This window comes from Sinohyriopsis cumingii, chromosome 6, assembly GCF_028554795.1.
Source record: "Sinohyriopsis cumingii isolate HCF-2022 chromosome 6, ASM2855479v2, whole genome shotgun sequence".
NCBI classification, from domain to species: Eukaryota; Metazoa; Mollusca; class Bivalvia; order Unionida; family Unionidae; genus Sinohyriopsis; species Sinohyriopsis cumingii.
In genome coordinates, this window is record NC_142966.1 from 56,840,429 (window position 1) to 56,855,664 (window position 15,236).

At 42.2% G+C, this 15,236-nt stretch overlaps 1 protein-coding gene across 1 annotated transcript in view; it reads right to left on the bottom strand.

The window, feature by feature from the left end:
- Positions 1 to 213: 213 nt before the first annotated feature.
- Positions 214 to 15,236, bottom strand: part of LOC149797004 (uncharacterized) — a 76,896-nt gene continuing 61,873 nt past the window's right edge. Inside the window, exon 20 of the mRNA XM_089960692.1 lies at positions 214 to 2,713. Coding sequence (XP_089816818.1) covers positions 2,385 to 2,713 — 329 coding nt within the window. The 3' untranslated portion in view covers positions 214 to 2,384. The remainder of the gene's footprint in view (positions 2,714 to 15,236) is intronic.

A 15,236-nucleotide genomic window follows, 5' to 3' on the forward strand; every position in this document is an offset into this window, starting at 1 on the left:
CTCTCTCCTTAGTTTGGCATTGATTTTTTTCTATTCAAAGTGTCCATCTTAATATTATTGGGATACATTTGGGTATACTGTACCTATCTTATATTTGGGTATACTGTACCTATCTTATACTTGGGTATACTGTACCTATCTTATATTTGGGTATACTGTACCTATCTTATATTTGCATGAAAGAGCCAAGCAACAGCAAAAGTTTAAAAAGCTGAAGATAAGGATATAAAGAAAGAAAGGAAGAGTAAATTAATACATAACAACGTTTATGCGGAAGAGGTATATTAATGCCTTATTTTACCGAGAAGGTGGCTAGTTTATGAAAATAACTGCATATATAAATATCAAAGAAATATATCCAAATGCGTGGCAACCTATATAACCACATGGAATTTTTCCAGTGCGTGGTGTTGTAAACAAAAACATACAAATTAAATGCCGGTATATGTACTAATGTCCAAGTGAGGAACAAAAGAAGACAAAACAAAAGCACAAATATTAACAAAATATATCATAAACAAAAACCTCTTCAATACAACATATCTTTGGAGATATAAGCTTATATGAGTAAATTGTTACGAGGAATGCGAACAATAGCATGTATCGTGGATAACTTTAAAAATCCTGGGGTTCAAGTTTGTTTAGTTCACTATGGAAAAGCTTGTTGCAAGGGGAGTGTGGAATGACACTGGTTCCGGCAATGTTCTAAATTCAACATTGTGAACATTTCTTTAATACTAAGAAACTCTCTCATAACCAAATTAGAAAATGGCAATATGATTAAAATTTCTAAGGCGCTGATCTGCTGCTAACTAGATAATGTACAAGTATGTTATAAGGTGTGCTAACAATAAGGCCAGATAATGTACTAAAGTAGAAAAAATAAGATTTGTTTTGCGTTTCAAATGCACCTATATATCCCAGTGCTAACTTCAATTCACCCTCTGGCAACTTTAATTTTCAAGATTCAAACACAGCCAAAAAGATGAAAATTTCTACGTAAGTTATGAACGGCGCCAGTTTTCAATCCAACCTATAACAGACAATGGTTTCAACACTGTTCTATTAATAATGTTACAGCTATCATGATCCACACGTCCTACAATAATCTTTTTAACGCCTTTTATTTACATTCATCGTTTTAGGTCGTTTGGATTGCATGTTGCTTAAAACAATGGTAAACAGATTATTTCATCATAGTTCACATTTTATGCATTGTACAAGCATTATACATTTGGACATCACGAACTCAAAGACAGTCAGATCTAACACGTTGATTAACAGCTACATGTCGAAAACAAAAAAGAACGCTAGCACACAAATGCATTTAAACGACAACACGCGTATATGTATTTGACTCTGGGGAAAGGTCCCTATCACAATTGTAATAGAACATATATTTCAAAAATTTATTTAAAAATTGAAATCTATTGTAATCTTCAAGAGTAAGTATATTATAGTTATTTGTCCGTCCGAGTTTTGTATATTCGTGTGTAAGACATTGGTCTGTATCGTACAATCACTCCAATGCTCGCTAAACATTTGCGAATCCTCATTTAACTTCCCATGTATTTGTCACGCTACAGTTAACACCAGGCAATTAAGTGTAAAAGTTAGATGATTTTCAGTCACTTTCTACTGACATTTTCCTATCTCGGAGGATATAGCCCTGATCATAAAATAGACAGTAGTACCTTTAATATCTTTAAAAGCTACATGTCTTGGGTGAGAATCACAAATCATCATACTACCGGAGAATATGCCAACATATTACTCTCAGAATTATGATACTTGGATGTATGTCCCGCCTTATCGTTCGATTACGATTTAAATGTTAAGTAAAGATGATAGCCGCACCAATTATCTGCACCTTTTCAAGAACGAACAGAAGTAGCAAATGTTGAAAGAAGGCAGAAGACAAATGTTGGGGTTAGTCCAGAATATTTGTCCACCCGAAGTGGGCGACTTTTAATTTAACTCTACAGTGGCGTATCCATCAATATTGCAATTTAAATGACTGAAACTCAGGTAGGGCCAAGGAGAGATGTCTTCGGAAGCCCCGTGAGTTTTAAGCGTTTCCATGTTACAATTTCAAACATCTAACTATAAGATAGAGTACGCTAGGATAATGGAAAAGGTGCACGTCTGATTATCCCTCTACTCCCGAACTGGATCTTGTTATAAGTTTACATGATGCCTGTTCATCCCAAAATAATCTAAGATTACCTTTTAAAGTATGTGTTTATAACAAAAGTGGGTTCAAAACAATGTTCGTGTCATTCCACATACTTATGTCTCTAACTAATCCAAAAATGATCACTTAATCATAATTGCAGGTTCCGGATTTAAGTCGAGCTTACATTATCATTTGAATATAAAGTAAATCATACAGAACTCTCGTTTTCATTCTTTCCATCATATTTTGTCTCTTGAATATTCGACTTGCTTGATTGTGATCGTTCCTCATAGCCAACGTAGCCAGGTAGATAAGTTGGTATACTGTGTGGCCTTAGATCTGGGGTAATTGTGGATGTGGAGTTGGTGTCTTCGTGTAAGGATGTATGTGCACGTGACATGGAGAAGCCATATGGGGTTAATGGTGGTCTTTGTGGAATGGGTTCTCTCTCGTCCCAGAATTCTGCCCTTTCCAATAAGAATTCTCTCCCATACTCTGCTATATCCTTGGTCAGCTTTAAGACTTCGCTATTAGGATCTGTAGAAAACAGAATAGTCAAACACTGTAAAAGAATTTTACATTTTCAGAACCAATACTCCATGGTACGTTTGACTATTTAGTGTGAATCTTAATTAGGAACACTTGCGTTACTACAACATCAATCTTTCCTAAAATATATTGTCATCAGACGTTTTCTACGATATAAACGATTAGGTGCTTATATACATTAAAGCATAATGGGGACATGCAATTACTAACTTACTTGAGGAAAATAGTATTGCAAATGAGTCTCTGTTCCTATCTGATATATACCTTCAGTATAAATCTAAACTCGTAAACTGTCAATTTAATGAAAAATGACATAGGTTAAAATCATGTGTGTGTGTGTGATTAGGATTTTTAACGTACCTTTCACAAAGTTTCAGTCGTATCGCTACGATGTCTGCAGTGTGGCAGTTTATAGTGATGTCCAGCACTGGGGTAGCATGATGTCCCGCCCAGATATATTATCCTGACACCAGGCCGATCAGTCCTAACATTAATCTCTTAATGCTGAGCGCCAAGCGAGGCAGCTGTTACTACCTTCTTTTTTAGTTTTTGGTATGAATCGACCGGGGATCGAACCCACAACCTCCCGTTTCCTAGAGGACGCTCTAACCACTAGGCCACCAGAGCGGTCATAAAATCTTGAGGTTGTAAGATAAACTAAAATATGAAAATATCAGAAAGTTTAAGAAGAAACGAATTCATTTTGGCTTTATTAATCGTACATACATTTAGTTTATTTCAAATGGGGTACACTAATTCTGACTGACAACGACAACTATATATCAGATTCCTTAATTGCAGACAGTACATCAGTATTTAAAAAAAACATACTTTGGAGAGTATACGTGTGATATCATAATTTATGAACCGTATATTTTAAGACTGTAACAGCACTGAAAGGATTTGAATATTGGTGATATTTATATAACGAGATTAGTAACAGTTTGACCACTATAGTTAAACAAGTTATAATTTCTTGACATCAATAAAAGGAAATGGTCGTCTGTATGTCAGTTTTGTAAAACACAGACTCGTCACGATAAATTCGATAAATATTGAAGAGTTATTCTTAATTAGTAATATTTAAATTATTTATTATTTCTTTTTTTCAAAGCGAAGTTTCCCAAGTCACTAGATTGTTACGCTCTATAGCTCAACTATCTTTTTTCTGCCAAAGGCTCATAATCAGCGCATCATGACGCTTTTGTGAGCCTATCCACAGAATTTATTTTTCATCACACGTACATTTTAGTCAATATTTCCCCCACACAAACATTTCTTTACAAGAAGAAAAAAATTCAAACAAATTATCAAACAGATCCAACTACACAATACAACCTGAAACATGCTTTCAAAGAGATGAATATATTTTCTGCTATGCATGCGGAGATACTAAAAGATTACTCAAACGTCGTCGAGAAAAATCATTAAACGTATGTACATATGTGAAGTATGATGCATTGCCAACACTCTCTCATACAGTGATATACAGATATGCGCTATGATCATCCTTAGTATTGTTGATTAATTAACCCGTGAATATTCTTGCCATTTTCGCCTGAGAAGCGGGTAGGAACGTATTTTTGGTGTTACGTCCGAATATATCCAAATAGTTCTTGTTCTGATAGATTTTCTTTTAGCCTAAGGCATTGAGGTATCTTAGTAGTATAAGGGGTGAGATTAGCGACAATGGGAATTAGCATTAAAAACACCCCCTGGGTAAGATTAGCGACAATGGAAATTTAACATTAACCACCCTGGGTAAGATTAGCGACAATGGAAATTTAACATGGGCAAAAAACCCTGGGTAAGATTAGTGACAATGGAATTTAACATTGGAGAAAGGAAAAAAAAGGAAATATTGATTTTAGCGACAAAGGCATTCGAACAATGGAAAAAAAAATATCGATTCTAGGGACAAAGGCAATTGAACATGGGGAATAGAGTTTGGGTCTGTCTAGGGACAAGGGGAATTGAACATGGGAATAGAGTTTGGGTTTGTCTAGGGACAAAGGGGAATTGAACATGTTAGAAAAAAAAACTACTTTAGGGACAAGGGGAATTGAACATGGGATTTTTTATTTTTTTTTTAAATTTTTATAAAGGGGTAGACAATCGAAAGGCTATCGCTTTTCGAGAAATGTGGGTGGCCCTGAAAAGGGCCTTTGGATTTATGATAATATTAATATTAACATAGACGGCATCTGTCACATCTTCTTCTTCTTAAACTCCTTCTAACTGCAGGTCCATACACAAGTACCCTCTTGAGGCATCCTTGTCTTTCTATGTAAACTCTTCTCATCCATAGACTAGTATCTGTCCTATCAACAACAGTCCACTTGGACCGGACATACATGAGCATGTCCGTCCTAAACATCATTGAAGACACAAGGCTGGATGATTCAACTGTGGTCCACATCGTGAGGCGACGAGAACAGGTGAATCAATGCAGTGAACTGCGCTTATTTATAGGTAGAGGCAGGATTGAAACGGATTGAGTTCATTCACCAATCCGAACACGCGTTACAAAATTCAGTCAGTCCGCATCCAATCCGAAGAGAGCAGTCTGTGACGTCATGTGGTCTATATAGATTCGCTAGCGCCTGTGTGCTGTCAATCTATGCGACAGTGATTCAACATGACGGAAACTCAGAAAACGATCCATTGGGGTGTTCTTTTTTGACGGTCTGGACACTCTGAAGACCAATGCCCTTTCTTCTGACAGATATAGCAAGTATCTCCACTTTTATCTCGAAAGGAAGGAGAGTAGTCCGTCGGCTGGTCTGAAGAGAATTTTCTAATGACCCCTCGCAAAGCTCTGATGAAACGTTCCATCTGGGTAGTCTCTTCCATCGTTGTGCTCGGTTTGAGAGTGAAATGAATAGTGAAAGGAAAAGACACACACCCTTTTTATATACGCTGGTTTGCCATGACTATAAATTAGTCTATGGTGTTTAAACTTGAGTCATTTGACGTTTTGCACTGAAGATGAAACGATCCTATTCATTCGAGAAGAAAGAAGAAGAAGAAAATAAGAGGCAGAAACTTGATCTATCGCCTCGTACCAGAGCTGAAGTCTTGGCACAAATTCATGCCAGTGATTTTGAAGAGGACATGAGTGAACTAGAATCCGAACCCTCTAAACAAAGTTCACCACTCTTAGTCAACCCTGAAAAGTACTATTCCATTCGAGAGACGGAAAAGCGCTCCTCCAGAAAATTTAGAACCACGGCTTACACCTACACAGTGAAGTTTAAAGATTTCAAGTCCGACGTACCATTGGAGAAAGCAGAAGGGTTTATCACCGAGATGTGGGATTCTTTGCTCACCGCACTCAAGCGACAATGTCAACCCAAAGAAGACGATCGCTTGACACTATCCATAGATCACGACAGCTTGAAATCCCCTGTTTGGATCGAGTTTAGCAGACCCGCAGAACTAACCCCTTCCAAAGTCATGGACAAGATTCAACACGTACAACAATCTAATGACCAGTTTGACATCACCGATGGTAAAGCCACACTGAAAATGGCCCACGTCTCTCCTCCTCAAGGGACCGGACAACGCAATAAGGTGTTATTGGTGAACGACCTTCGCAACACCAAAAAGAGTCTCGTCCAAATTCACAATTCTCAAGACCAGATGTGTTTAGCCCGAGCCATCGTGGTGGGACGAACCTATGCCAACAAGAACGACACGGTAGAATGGAAAAGAGCCTGGAAAACTATTCAACGATCCGACCGAGCCAAACAACGAAACGAAGCAGAACTCCTGTTACAACAAGCCGGACTGTCCAAAGACACACCCTGCGGCATTCCTGAGATGCAGAAATTGCAAGATGTCCTAGCTCCACTCTACACCTGAAAGTGCACCCTCAAGAAATGCGCGGACCTCTGTTGTTTCGAGGGAAAGACTTTAAGGACGGAAAATACATTCATGTCTATTATCACGATGACCATTTCGATACCATTACCACTATCACTGGATTCCTGGGATACAGTTATTACTGTGAGAAATGTGACTATGGCTACAACAATCGAGAGCAACACAAACATTGCGGATGGAAATGCCCAGGATGTTTGGCTTCTCCACCCTGTCTGAGCGAAGGACAAGAAAGAGTACAATGTCCTGCTTGTCTGCGCACGTTTGTCAGCCCTGCCTGTTACCAACAACATCTGAAGACGCAAGGTTCACAGCAGAAATGTGCTTGTCAACTGCTGAGATTGTGCCCTATGTGTCGAAAAGGCCAACGTACCAATAATACCAAGGCACACGTATGTTCAGGAAAGAAAAAATGTCACATTTGTCACCACATCGTGGACTTGGAACACCAATGCTACGTGCAAAAATACCAACCCCCACCAGAGAAAGAGGACGGTCACAAGAAGAAAGGCAATTTCATCTTTTTCGATTTCAAATGCATGCAAGAGACTGGCATTCACATTCCTAATTTCTGCGTGGCCCATTGAGCGTGCGAGAAGTGCATTCAAGAACCTATCTTCAGTCATTGCCCTCACTGCAGCAAGATCCCCGGAGGGCGTGAAAAAATCTTTCGAGGACCGAACACGTTAGACGATTTTGCCCAATGGGTCTTAGATCCCATCGACAAGACGTGGAGCCAAGAGGACATCGAACGTTACGGAGATTGTCATCGTCATGCCACGGTGATGGCTCACAATTTCTCCGGATACGATGGACAGTTTCTTTTGAGGTACTATACGGAACATGGCACCGAACGTCCTAAAGTCACTTTGAAAGGAGCCAAAATCATTTTCATGCAAGTGGGACAAGTGCAGTTTAAAGATTCGATGAGTTACTTGGCCATGCCTTTGAGTCGAATGCCTAAAACGTTTGGAATGACAGAAATGGTTAAAGGTTATTTTCCTCACTTTTTCAATACGGAAGCCAATCAACACGCCGTTCTACCCCATTTGCCTGAGGCTCACTATTACGACCCCGACAACATGCGTACCGAACAACGAGAAGCTTTCTACGCTTGGTACCAGACTCACGCCTCCGACCCTTTCGACTTTCAGGAAGAAATGCTAAAGTATTGTCGTTCTGACGTGGACATTTTACGGCGTTGCTGTGGAAAATTTCGAGAACTGTTCATGGAACACGGAGGGGTCGATCCTTTGAAAGAAGCTTGCACCATTGCCAAAGCGCGTTCCTTAGTGTATCGACAACGATTCATGCCTGAAAACACTGTGGCTGTCATCAGTCCTCAAACGACCCACTATGTCAAACGTCAATACTCGGTCAAAGCCCTACGTTGGTTACATTACTTGTGCGACAAGGAAGACAAATGGATTCAGCATGCCCGCAACGGAGGAGGCGAAAAGACCATCGGAACGTATTCGGTCGATGGCTGGGACTTAGAAAACCCCAAGATCGTGTACGAGTTTAACGGTTCCTTATTTCACGGATGTCCCGTCTGTTACCCTGATCGTGGCACTAAAAATCAGTTTTTACAACGAACCATGGAAGACTTGTACGAGGACACTTGTCAGCGACGCCGAAAGTTAGAACAGCAAGGATACCAAGTGGTGGAAATGTGGGAACACGAGTACGATCACCGTATGAAAACCGATCCCGAGTTTAAACGTGCCGTGGAAAGTTACAAGCTAATAGACCCCCTAAACCCGAGGGATAGTTTGTACGGAGGAAGGACCAATGCCACCTGTTTGCTGTACCAAGCCGACGAAGAGAAAGGAGAAGAAATCAAATACTTGGACGTGTGTTCGCTGTATCCCTACGTGTGCAAATAGTGTCCCTTTCCTGCAGGGCACCCACAATTGTTCACGGAACACATCGACCTGAAAAACATTCGACAATACGAAGGCTTGATCAAATGTAAAGTTTTGCCTCCCACGAACCTATACCATCCCGTCTTACCTCACCATTGTCAAGGCAAACTGATGTTTCCATTGTGCCGTACTTGTGCCGAAACGTGCAACCAAGACCAACCTTGTCAGCACACCCAGGAAGAACGTGCCTTGACGGGAACCTGGATCAGCGTAGAATTGTTCAAAGCTCTGGACATGGGATACCAAGTGTTAGAAGTGTACGAAATTTGCCACTTTCCCAAGACACAACAATACCACAAGGGTGACCCCACTCAGAAAGGCATTTTCGCCGACTACGTGGATGCCTTTTTGAAACTGAAGCAAGAAGCCAGCGGCTATCCTTCCTGGTGTCACACTTCCGAAGACGAAAAGACATTCAAAGAGAAATACTATGAACAAGAAGGCATCTCTTTAGACCACATCGAGAAAAACGAAGGCAGACGGTCGTTTGCCAAAGTGATGTTAAATTGCTTGTGGGGTAAAATGGCACAACGACCGTGTTTACCCAAGACGGAATATTTGACAGAACCTTCCCGCTACTTTCAGATGATTCACAACAAAACCAAATACATGAAACACGTGGACGTCGTTCGCGAGGATTTGATCTTGGTCAATTACGAAGAAGATCTGGACTTTGTACAAGACGATCCCTTTGGAAATGTCATCATTGCGGCTTACGTGACAGCTCATGCTCGCTTAAAATTATACGAAGCTTTAGAACTGTTAGGGGAACGTGTCCTGTACTTTGACACGGACAGTTGCATTTACATCCATCACCCGAGTCAACAGCACCCTGACATCGAAGGAGACCGTTTAGGAGCCTGGACAGACGAACATCCCGACGACAAGATTCTAAGTTTCGTCAGTGGTGGTCCCAAACATTACGGCTATGAATACCGGAACCCACAAGGAGAATTGCACACGACGTGTAAAGTGAAAGGATTGACTCTGAATTATCGTACCAGTCGTGTGGTGAACTTTGAGGTATTGAAAGAAGCCTTGCAATCGGGAGAGGATGCAAACTTTAAAGTGACCACCTATCAACCGAACAAAATTGTACGTTTACCCACTCACCACATCGTCAGTCGACCCTTGGAAAAAGTCTATCAAATCGTGTACCAGAAGCGAGTGCGACTTCCCAATCATTTCACCTTACCGTATGGACACGTCGGTATTGGTCTGTATATAAAAAGAAACCCTAGGCAAGATCGATAGTTCATTGAGACTACCAAGACCGAGCGAACAAGATGAATACTTTCAGAGAAACACAAAACAACTTTAGACAGGCACAATTCAAGTGTGGGGCTTCTGAAGTGGAATGCGATTGTGAGCCTTGCGACTTTTCAACCTGTGTTAGTGACGGTGCCAGAAGAACCCGTCACCCAGGACGGGACTGTCGTGGACAGGCCTGAAAGACCCTTTCGGGAGGACGCTTGTGTGACCTTGCCCCCTACTATAGAACTGGTTAGAACATTACCCAAAACATGTTGTACAGACATTTGTGTTTATTCCACGTTAATAGTTATCATGTGCCTTTTATCCTTATACTTAAGCCTTTGGCTTTTATGTATTTTTGTCTTTCGTATTCATGTTTGAAACATTCAATAAACGTGTTCTGAAAAAAAGTATATAAACTCTTGTCTTGTTTGTTTTCGTGTCACAAGTGACATTTCTCACACTATGGCTACCTCTGCTGTCTCTGCTCACTCTTCCTCTACTGTCAAAGTCATCGACGAACACTTAGATCGTGCAAGTTTGGAGGCTTTGTATCTTCGCCATCCCTTTAACATGCTCATTGCTGGACCTAGCGGTTCAGGCAAAACCGAATTCGTCAAACGTTTGATCGAACATAAACATCATTTGATCGATCGACCACCTCAACGGATCGTGTGGTGTTACAAAGAGTGGCAATCGGCGTACAGCCTCTTGCGAGAAAGTCAAGGCGATTCCATCGTGTTTGTGGAAGGCATTCCTAAAGAAGACGACGGCATCGTCTCTGACTCCCGTCTAACCCATTTGGTCATTTTTGACGACATGTTAGGAGAAGACGAAGAAGAAATTAAACTGTGGTTCACGCGCAAAGGGCATCACCGTAATGCCAGTGTCGTTTACATCACCCAAAATTTGTTTCAACAAAGTAAAGCCCATCACACCGTCAGTCTCAATGCACATTACGTGGTCTTGTTTAAAAGCCCTCGAGATAAAATGCAAGTGCAAGTCTTAGCCAAACAGTTAGGAACGCCTTGGCTGACTCAGGCGTACGATGATGCCACTCAAACTCCACACGCTTATTTACTCGTCGATTTCAAACCTACGACCCCCGAGGATTTGCGATTTCGTACCCACTTGTTTCACCACTGGTGCCAAGACGGAGGGCCTGTCCTGTACACGTCTCGGTCCTCGACTTAATTTCACTCCACAAAAAAAATCTATAAAAACCTCAGACCCTTTTCGTCTGTCTCACACAGCGTCAACATGACGTCCCTTCAGTCGCATCTTCCCGTCAAATTGATTCGTGCCTTGTATGGCATCAGTCGAGAAAAAAATCCACAAATACGAGCTCGTGTCTTAGAAGCTAGTCTCAAAGAAGTCTTACGATGGTTCACGGTGACGGCACGTCAATTACTCCAAGGAATCATTCAGATTCCTCATCAAACCAAACGCTTTTTCGATCGAAACAAAGTCGCTTTGGTCCAACTGGCCGATCCCCGCATCGACACTCAAACCAAAAAACAAATCATTTTGAAACCTGGAGGGAGCGGTACTCTAGGAGGGGTCATCATTCGCTCTCTCTTAAGATGGGATCCTAATGCCCCCAAACTTCTCCCCAAGAAAAAAGTCCAACGAAGCCCCAAGAAGAAGAAAAAGACCAGGTCCCCAAGAAGAACTTTTCCAGTGGCGGGACCCTCCTCTGACCAGACACCACCCCAGAAAAAGAAAAGAAGCCCCCAGAAAAAGAAACAGAGAAAAACTCCCCAGAAAAAGAAAAGTCCACAGAAGAAAACTAGTCGCAAGAGAGGCACTTCGGCCAGGACGCAACTTTACACTCGCAAACCACGACCTGCCACGGCGGTGACCGCATCTCCGGCAGCCTCACGTTCATCCACTTCTCCGTTGATGACACCAAGAACTGAAGAGTACTTGGAGACGTTGATCACACCAAGAACTTCTCCGTTGATGACCCCAAAAATTACTTCCCCAGTGGTAGGACCCTCCAATTTAGTGGCAGTGGCTGCTGCTCACAAAGTACCTTCTCCCAAAATCAAAGTTCAAGAAAGATCGGGCATGTTACAAAGTTTACTGGATTTGTCCAAGCAAGAACTGGCTCGATTTAGTCCGTTACGTACCCCTGCACGACGTGTCATGCCTGTCCTCAAATTGATACGACGTAAAAACAATCAGTGGCGACGCGTTCCAGTATAAAAAAGGTGTGTGACCAAGTAGGGTATCAGTGTTTTTGGTGCTCCTGAAGACTCAAAGATGTCACCCTCCAGAAAACCCCAAGGAAAGAAAAGAGAAGGACTACCACCACGTTTAATCAAACATGGGGACATGTTATCTGTCCTGTCCAAAGCTTCTCCACCTCTACGAAAAAAACTCATTCAATCGGCCTCCAAAGAGGTCATTGATACCGTGTGCGAATGTTGTTTGAACGTCTTGAACGGCACGATCCCTTTGTCCAAACACCAGAAACAATGCTTAACCAACCATCGTCACGTTCTTCGCCAAATGGTTCAAAAGAAAATTCCGATTCGTCAAAAAAAGAAGATGTTGGTCCAAAGTGGAGGCATTTTACCTCTCTTGTTAGGCCCCTTACTGAAAGGAGTCTTGGGAACCATGTTGGGAGGACTGGTGGGAGCAAGATAAAAAGGCCCTCGGAAGTCCCAAGATTTCAGAATCGACCCCTGACAACCCCATGGAAGGACGAAAACTAGCTTTAGTGCCTTACAAACGATGGATGGAATACCATCAGTGGCAAGAACAACGCACCCCGCATTTACCTCCCAATCCCAATTTGAGCGAGATGTCCCAGTTACAACACGAATTGCAGTCCTTGATGGATCGCCAAGATTTGTCCGAAACAGAAAAATCGCAAAAGTACGGTCAACTCTTGCAACGACTGCAACTCTTTCACCAGAAAGCTTTAGACGAAACAGCTCTACCCACTCTGAAAGATTTTAAGACCTTGATGAAAAGTCCAGCACCATCACCAGTACCAGTACCAGTACCAGTACCACCACAAGCAGTGACCAAGACAGAAAAAGGAGAAGAAGAAGAAGGGTTTCAAACTCCACCAGAAAAAGTACGCAAGTTAACAACACCACCTACCTCCAGAATTGGATGGATTAAAAAGATGAAGGCCACCCCTTCTTCATCACAAGAGATAAAGAAAGTGAAGACAGAAGTGAAACAAGAACCGATATCCCCCGCTCAGACATCCTCCTCTTCAACACCTATTGCCGGTCGCACACGCAAAGCATTGCAATCCAAGAAAATACCCCAAGAGAAAAAGAGTAGCATCCTCCAAGAGTGGGTGTCTTATTAACACACCAACCAACACAAAAAATGGAAAAAGTCTTAGCCAGCATTTACTACGATCCCTCCCATCCTGCAGGTTACGCAGGAGTTCAAAAATTGTATCGTGCTGCCAAAACGCGACTGAAAAGTCTCCGTTTACCTCAAGTGCAACGATGGTTACAAGAACAAGTTACCTACACTTTACACAAACCCATTCGACGCAAGTTTTCGAGAAGTCGCACCCGAGTGGAAGGCATCGATCATCAATGGCAAGCCGATTTAGCTGATGTTTCTCATTTGGCCAGCTACAATCGTGGCTACAAATATTTGTTTTGTGTCATCGACGTCTTTTCCAAATTTGCCTGGGTCGTGCCCTTGACTTCCAAATCGAGCAGCGAGTTAGTGCGAGCCCTGCAACGAGTGTTGAAACAATGTGGCCGTCACCCTCTTCGATGGCAAACGGACAAAGGCACCGAATTTCTGAACCAAGCTTTCCAAAAAGAATTAAAGAAACGTGACATTCATTTTTTTACCACCGAGAATCCTGAAACCAAAGCCAGCATCGTGGAACGTTTTCAACGCACATTGAAAGAACGCATGTGGAAATATTTTACGCATCACCACACTCTGAAGTACATCGACATCTTACCGCACCTGGTGCAAGCGTACAACCAATCTTACCATCGAAGCATCGGACGTGCCCCGCAAGACGTGACTCCCGACAACGAAGTGTTGGTGTTTGAGCGTCTGTTTGGTACGTCCCCGACGAGGGCTGTCCCCAAGAAAAGTGGAGAGTTGGCCGTAGGAGATTGGGTGCGCATTGGCAAAACCAAACGCACTTTCGACAAAGGTTACTTACCTAACTGGACGACCGAATTGTTTCGTGTCACTGGACGAGTGCATGGTCGTCATCCTGCCGTCTATTAATTGGAAGACATGAATGGAGAAGTGCTCAAAGGAACGTTTTATTTGCCCGAGTTACAACGTGTCACCAAAAAAGAAGACGACGTGTACGACATCGAAAGCATTCTCGAGCGCAGAACCCGTAAAGTGGGCAAACGACGTGTCAAAGAAGTGAAAGTACGTTGGAAAGGATATCCACCCAGTTTTGATTCTTGGATCGACGCTTCGCAAGTCATCGACTATAAAAAGAAGTGACCATCATGCCCTTTCACACAGACGCAGCTACGTCAACCACTCCTCCTTCACCTAGTTCTTCTGTGCAAGATTTACAAAAACAACCCTTGTGGGTGTGGTGTGGAGAACGTGTGCCTAAAAAGCAAATCGTCTTTTTCTGCCAAATCTTCGTGGTGTATTGTGTCATCGGGGCAGCCATTGCCAATTTGAGTTTGCAACAAGGAGACAAACAATTGTGGACCATTTTATTGAGCAGTTGCATCGGTTACCTGCTTCCTAATCCCTCCCTGAAATTCTCCTCGAACGGGAACCACGGGAACCTTGTGTCCAGTGCCAGTGCCAGTCACCACTCCAACAACAATCACAACCAGAACCCCATTTTTGGCGGAGACACGCCTCTGACATCCACTAACCCCTCGGACAGCCACAGAACTCTTGAATTATGAGTCACCAAAACCAATTTTACTTAACCTTACCCAGTGACAGTTCCATGGAGGTGTTCACCAACAACACGTTGTGCTGTTACACGGCCAAATTACCTCAAGCCATCCAGTTAGATCACGAAGCCCATTGGGAAGTGGCTTTGGTAGAAATGATTCACCCTACACAAATCCAAAACATCACTGAAAAGCAAAACACTTTTGAGGTCGAAATCCTGAACCAACAATTACAAGAAGCCATGAATGACACAAGACCATCCAACAATTCACCCTTCAATATCTACACCTTGAAAATTACGGCAGGGTTTTATTTTAGTGGTCAACATTTGGTGGACACCATTACTTCCAGGTTCGAGTTAGCCTTTGGCAAAGCCCTGAACAGAGTCAAAAAAAGTGTCACCCTGGAGTACCATAAAGTGGCTCGTCGCTTACTGATGAACTTTCAGGATACCCAAACGTTGTCCATCAGTTTTAATCGTGACTTGTTTGATATTTTAGGTGGAGACACAAAAATGGCTCCAAATTTTAAACCGAAGATCAACAGCAATACGGAATTTTACAAGTTTTTTC